Source organism: Gopherus flavomarginatus, chromosome 13, assembly GCF_025201925.1.
Source record: "Gopherus flavomarginatus isolate rGopFla2 chromosome 13, rGopFla2.mat.asm, whole genome shotgun sequence".
NCBI lineage: Eukaryota > Metazoa > Chordata > Testudines > Testudinidae > Gopherus > Gopherus flavomarginatus.
Window position 1 is genome coordinate 18,665,744 of NC_066629.1, and position 6,000 is coordinate 18,671,743.

The window sequence follows — 6,000 nt, forward strand, 5'->3', positions numbered from 1 at the left end:
GCAGAGTAAGGCGCTATCTGTGACCGGAGGGGTCAGGGTTTCATTATTGCATTAACCTTTCGTGTCTTTAGACTCCACAAGAGTAAATTGGTAACGAGACAACATGAGCCCCTCTGGGAGAAACGCATCTTTCCAAACAGAAGATATAGAAAAGAACAGAGGGGAGAGAATGAGAGAGAGGAAAAAAAACCCTGCAAATAAGCCATTATGGCTAATAATAACTTTGCAATGCTATTTTCTGCAGGAGCCTTCAAGTTGCAATGTTTTCCTTCACTCTAATTACACCTTCTGAGCAAGTTCTCTTCTCACACCTCACATGAAGCACCCTGCAGGATTAGCATAAAGATCGAGAGAAAGCAGTTTAAGCTTGAGACCTGCTTCTGAGTATCCCGTGGGAGTTTCACATGCATAAAGCATGAGGGATCAGGCTCCCCAAATAATTGACACTCCTAAACAACACTGTGGAACAGGTGCCTGAGGTTGGAGGGCTGGATTCTAATCTCGACTACTCTGGGCTCTATCTAGAGGGACTGAACAGATGCTAACTGAGTTACTCCAGCATCACTGAAATCAGAGTGTGACCCAAATACTGTTGCTAGGTTTATAAAAGCTGGATAATATGGATAACAGTTGGAATTATGTAAATAAAGATATTCAAATGTCATGCTTCAGGACATAAACTGGTCACTGCAGGGGTCAGGAAGGAAATTCTTCCCCTGTGCACCGCATTGCATGGCTAGCCAGGGGTATTAAAGGAAGGGTATTTGACATCTTCCGAAGTATCAGGCATTGTTGATCAATGTAAGAGGCAGGTTTCTGGATGTGATGGACCAATGGTTGGTTCAGTATGGCAAATTCCTATAGTCTGGTTCAGACCACAGGAGAATCAGAGTTAGAGCAGACTGACATCTCATCAGAATGCAAAAGACAGGCTAGAGCTTCAAAGTTCCTCTCTGGAACCAGAACCAAGCTTCCCCCAAGTCTGAAGTGCTCAAACCCTGGCTTTTGTCTCTCCGCATTACTGATAGCGATGCCACAGCCTGAAAGTTGGATCAGTCCCATCCATCATTAGGATAGCAGGGGCCCAGGACCTGCAGAGCACCGCACAGCATCGGAGCTTCCCAAGTACAGCAGGGCAGAGCTCTGCCTGGCTTTGGTGGGCACCTTTGCCAGAGCCCTGCAACTCACCACTGAGAATTCGCAGAACCTCACACCAACATGTCACCCGCAGCAATTCCACACCTGCCAAATGTCAATTCATTTGCAATTAAATGGGGCACTTTTACATCTCCGCCAGTGGCACATAACAGTCTAGTCTCCTGTGGGTCTTGTTACCGTTGGGTTTAGCGTACAGGTGCCTGGCAGTGCTGGTGGCCTGCGATTCACAGGTCAGACTAGATCAGGGGTTCTCAAACTGTGGGTCGTGAACCCTCAGGGGTTCACAAGGTTATTACGTCGGGGGTTGCAAGCTGTCAGCCTCCACCTCCAAACCCTGCTTCGCCTCCAGCATTTATAATGGTGTTAAATATTTTAAAATGTGGTTTTAATTTATAAGGGAGGAGGTCACACTCATAGGCTTGCTGTGTGAAAGGGATCAACAGTATGAAAGTTTGAGAACCACTGGACTAAATGATCTGACGGCCCCTTATGACTTTCAACTCTGGGACTCTGAAAGCTGCCAATTCTTCAGTAGAGCTTTTTAGATGCAAGCCGCCCTCGTTCCTAAAAAGGGGCCTTATCTTTCCCTTGAAAAAGGGACATGACTTCAAGAAGTTTTCCAGGAAAAACACAACCCTTGAATGCAGAGGAGCTTTGCAGTTCACACACCCCCAGCACTACCCAAACACTGTTTTCTAAGCGCCTCTCTGTGCAAAGTTACCTTTGCACCTCTTTGGTTTAGAAAAGGGGTTCTCAAACTGGGGGTCGGGACCCCTCAGGGGTCACAAGTTGATTGCATGGGGGGTCACAAGCTGTCAGCCTCCACCCCAAAACCCGCTTTGCCTCCAGCATTTACAATGGTATTAAATATACAAACAAGTGTTTTCAATTTATAAAGGGGGGTCACACTCTGAGGCTTGCTGTGTGAAAGAGGTCACCAGTACAAACGTTTGAGAACCACTGGTCTCAGACACGGGCCTTGGGCAGAGATTTTAAAAACACTGTGGCAACTAATCCTCCATAACGGCTCTGAACTGGTCAAGCAAGGAACAGTGTGTGACTCTCACCTTTGAGCCGTGGGCCTCCCCAATGGCAGTACCCATTAAGAAGTGACCAACAAGTCCTCTGCTCAGGAGCAAATTTCACAGAGGATGCTGTAAACAGGTATCAGATGTTGGGGTCTCTCTTGAAGTTGGGATTGCTCTACTGATGGACCTGTGGTCAGTCCAGCAGTATGTGGATTAGCCCCACAGCTCATGCCCCACTGATTCTGCCCCACCAGGTTTTTTTTTTTTGGGTGTAGGAGATCTAACACTTCCCCAGCCTGCCTCCCTGCCCACCCACACAACCCCTGCGGAAAAAAATAAATTGCACACTGACAAGCTATTTAAACACAGAGCTCTACCCTGTATCTCCGCTTCCCCCTCACCCCCCATGCCAATGTAAATCACAGCCAGGATCAAGGAGAGACATTTGGATTACAGAACCAGGATGGGATTAGGACATCCAATTCCCATTCATTTTAACAGGAACTGGGTGTCCGAGTCTCGTAGGCAGCTGGGCAGATCTCAGCCTAAAAGCACAAACCATCATCAATTTCTGTCGCCTGTACCATTCCCCTGCCCCTCTTTGTCAGTGTTATGCCTCTCATATGGCCAGTGGGGTGGCATATGCTGGATTGTGTTTCGGTTCCCACGCTGAGACCTCATCTGTTGAGTTTCAGCCCGGAGTGACTCTCTAGAGGCAAATTACCATAAACCCCATTACAAGTGGCGTTTTCCAACACCCTGATGCTAAGCTCCCGGCGAGTGTCGTGAGGAGGACAGTCCAGCATTCTCAGCATTGCATTAAGTCTGTAGGGAAGTCTACACCTGCTCAGCTTGCTACGGTTGCAGCATCTGTGCCTCTTGCCGCAAGCTGATTGCCCGAACAGTGGCAGTGGGTGTCAGCATGGGGAAGCGAGTCCCAGAGAGGGAAGGAGAAAACAGGACGATTCAGGATAGAGGGCTGAGTCTCCCAAAATACAAGAGGGAAAGCAGGCGCTTTGGGAAAGAATTAGAGATGAAGGGCACTGAACTTCGAAGGGAAAGGTTCCCCCATTCACTGGGCATGTAATAATGGAGGGATGGGGAGGGGGGGAGAGTGTGTGTGTGTGTGTGTGTGTGTGTGTGTGTGTTACAGAGAGACTTCTCCAGAGCATCCCTGCATGCTTTGCCTGGAAATACCATTCAGCCAATTCCTGCACATGCAAGAGCCTCTTCTCCCCATGCTGTTCGGACAGCAGCTGGTCTCTGTACCAGCTCAGCACTCATTTGGGAAGCAGCAGCCTGGTCATAGATCTTTGAACCCCGCTCACAGTGGCTGCTAAAAGCACTCTGCTGCAGAGCAACTCCTGTGTGTGTGTGTGTGTGTGTGTGTGTGTGTCTGTGTGTGTGTGTGTGCGCGTGTGATGCACACACCATTTCGTTCTCCCTCCCTCTGCTCTAAGATCCGCACATCCCCTAGACAGACACAGAGAAAAAAAAACAATTCCCCGCTGTACCTGGGATGAAGAGCAGGGCGGTTGTGGCTGTGAAGACGATCCAGCAGGCAGGATGGTACATCTTGGAGCTGCAGGAGTCTAGAGGCTGCTTGGCTTGCTGCTTCCGCTGCTTTCCTCTATGCTGAATTCTGAGCAGGTTTAAATCCAATGTTTGCACAGGGAGGGAGAGTGAGTTAGTGAGCTGGAGAGAGAGAGAGAGAGAGAGAGAGAGAGAGAGAGAGATGGGAACAGGCAGGCAGTGTCTCTGATTTTTTCCTGCACATACACACAACTAGCAGAAGAAACACCCGCACTAGACTGTGCAGTGGGGAGAGCAGACCTCCTACCAGGCACTCATTGGTTCGAGCCTCCTGAGTGACACAGTCACTTGCCTTTTCTGAAGGTTCCACTCTATGGGGAGCTAACTGCTGCCAGCTGCCCACTGGGTGCACCTCCCACTTGTGCCCCTAGGTCCTGGAGAGGGCTTTGTGGGACTGGCACAATGGCAGGGCAGGGAACGCTGATCTGCTGCCAGCAGCACCGCACTAGGGCAAAGGAATGCACACAGTGTCACAGATGCTCCCTGGGCTAGTCCTCTGAGCTGTCCTTCATGCAAAAGGGCTGGGAAAAGCTTCATCAAATTAGATTGCTTGGGGATTATAACTTGTTGCAGCCATTCCAAAGCTGCTGAATGGGTTAGAGTCTGGAGCATGCCTGTTGCTTTCCATCCATCGCCCCTTCACTCTCCGTTTCAGCCACTAGCATTACAATTGTGGTAGGGTTTCCACTGCAAGGTGCACACACCCGGGAGCTTCTCAGGGTCAGGCACGGAATGCTTAGAGCTTTATAACCCAGCAGCTCTGCTTGCTCCCAAGGGAGGCGGATTGAGCAGTCATGTATCTTAGCACCTGGGTGTCTTTTAAAACAATTATAGAATCGTAGGACTGGAAGGGACCTCGAAAGGTCTTCTAGTCCAGTCCCCTGCACTCGGTATTATCTAGACCATCCCTGACAGGTGTTTGTCCAACCTGCTCTTAAAAATCTCCAATGATGGAAATTCCAGAACCTTCCTAGGCAATTTATTCCAGTATGTAATTGCCCTGACAGTTAGGAAATTTTTCCAACCTAAACCGCCCTTGCTGCAATTTAAGCCCATTGCTTCTTGTCTTATCCTCAGAGGTCAAGGAGAACAGTTTTTCTCCATCCTACTTGTAACAACCTTTTATGTACTTGAAAATTGTTATCATGTCCCCTTCTCAGTCTTCTCTTCTCTGGACTGAACAAACTCAATTTTTTCAATCTTCCTTCATAGGTCACGTTTTCTAGACATTTAATCATTTTTTGTTGCCTTTCTCTGGGCTTTCTCCAATTTGCCCACATCTTTCCTGAAATGTGGCGCCAAGAACTGGACACAATACACCAGGTAAGGCTTTATCAGTGCAGAGTGGAGCAGAAGAATGACTTCTCGTGTCTTGCTTACAATACTTCTGCTAATGCAGCCCGGAATGATGTTTGTTATTGTAATACAAACAATTAATCATGCACAGGGAGTATTTTGCATTACTGTTTCCATGGGCAAACAGAAGATTAAAGTCTCCAGGGCTGTCGATGCCTCAACCTTCACTTTAAAAAAAAAGCAACAATCCTTCCCTTTGAATATGACAGCTGAGACTCCTGCCCTGATGTATGCTTCCTCCAGATAGACTGCAAGGTACAAACTCACATATGCAGGTGCTTTAACAACATAGAGAAGACAGAAGATGGATGGATAAGTTGCCTGTGCAGTGGCTCCTATATAAGCCCAGCTCTCACATGGCTGCAATTGTTCTGTCCTGGTTGGATCCAGTTTAGGAAACATGCTGGCAAGGCTGGGATTGCAGCAGACAGAGCTAAGGAAGGAGATCAGGCTACCAGTGGAGAGGAGGAATATCTGTCTCCTCTCCATGCACTCCCTCTGGATGATTGAGGAATAGGGCAAGGAGAACCCACATGGAGCCCATAACACCACCGCTTTGCACTTATATAACACTTCATAGCAAAGCACCGTACTAACATGAAAACTAACCCTTACAATACTCGCCGTGAGGTGGGTAAGCATTAGGATTCCCATTATACAGATGGAGAAGTGAACCAAGGGGTTAAGAGAATTGCCCCAAGCCAGAGAATGAGTCTGTGGCAGGGCTGAGAATAGAACCCAGGAGACCTCACTCCCAGTCCACTGCTGTATAGAGCCTGTGCAGGGCTATTCTTGAATCCTGCTCCTGCTATTGTGGCAGCAGGTCCTGCAGGATGCAGGGGATCTCAGTTGCACTGCAGGTCTC

General features: G+C 48.4%; 1 protein-coding gene across 1 annotated transcript in view; it reads right to left on the minus strand.

Moving 5' to 3' along the window:
- Positions 1-3,984, minus strand: part of OPCML (opioid binding protein/cell adhesion molecule like) — a 729,650-nt gene extending 725,666 nt beyond the window's left edge. The window contains exon 1 of the mRNA XM_050921726.1: positions 3,701-3,984. Coding sequence (XP_050777683.1) covers positions 3,701-3,761 — 61 coding nt within the window. The 5' untranslated portion in view covers positions 3,762-3,984. The remainder of the gene's footprint in view (positions 1-3,700) is intronic.
- Between the last annotated feature and the right edge of the window lie 2,016 nt (positions 3,985-6,000).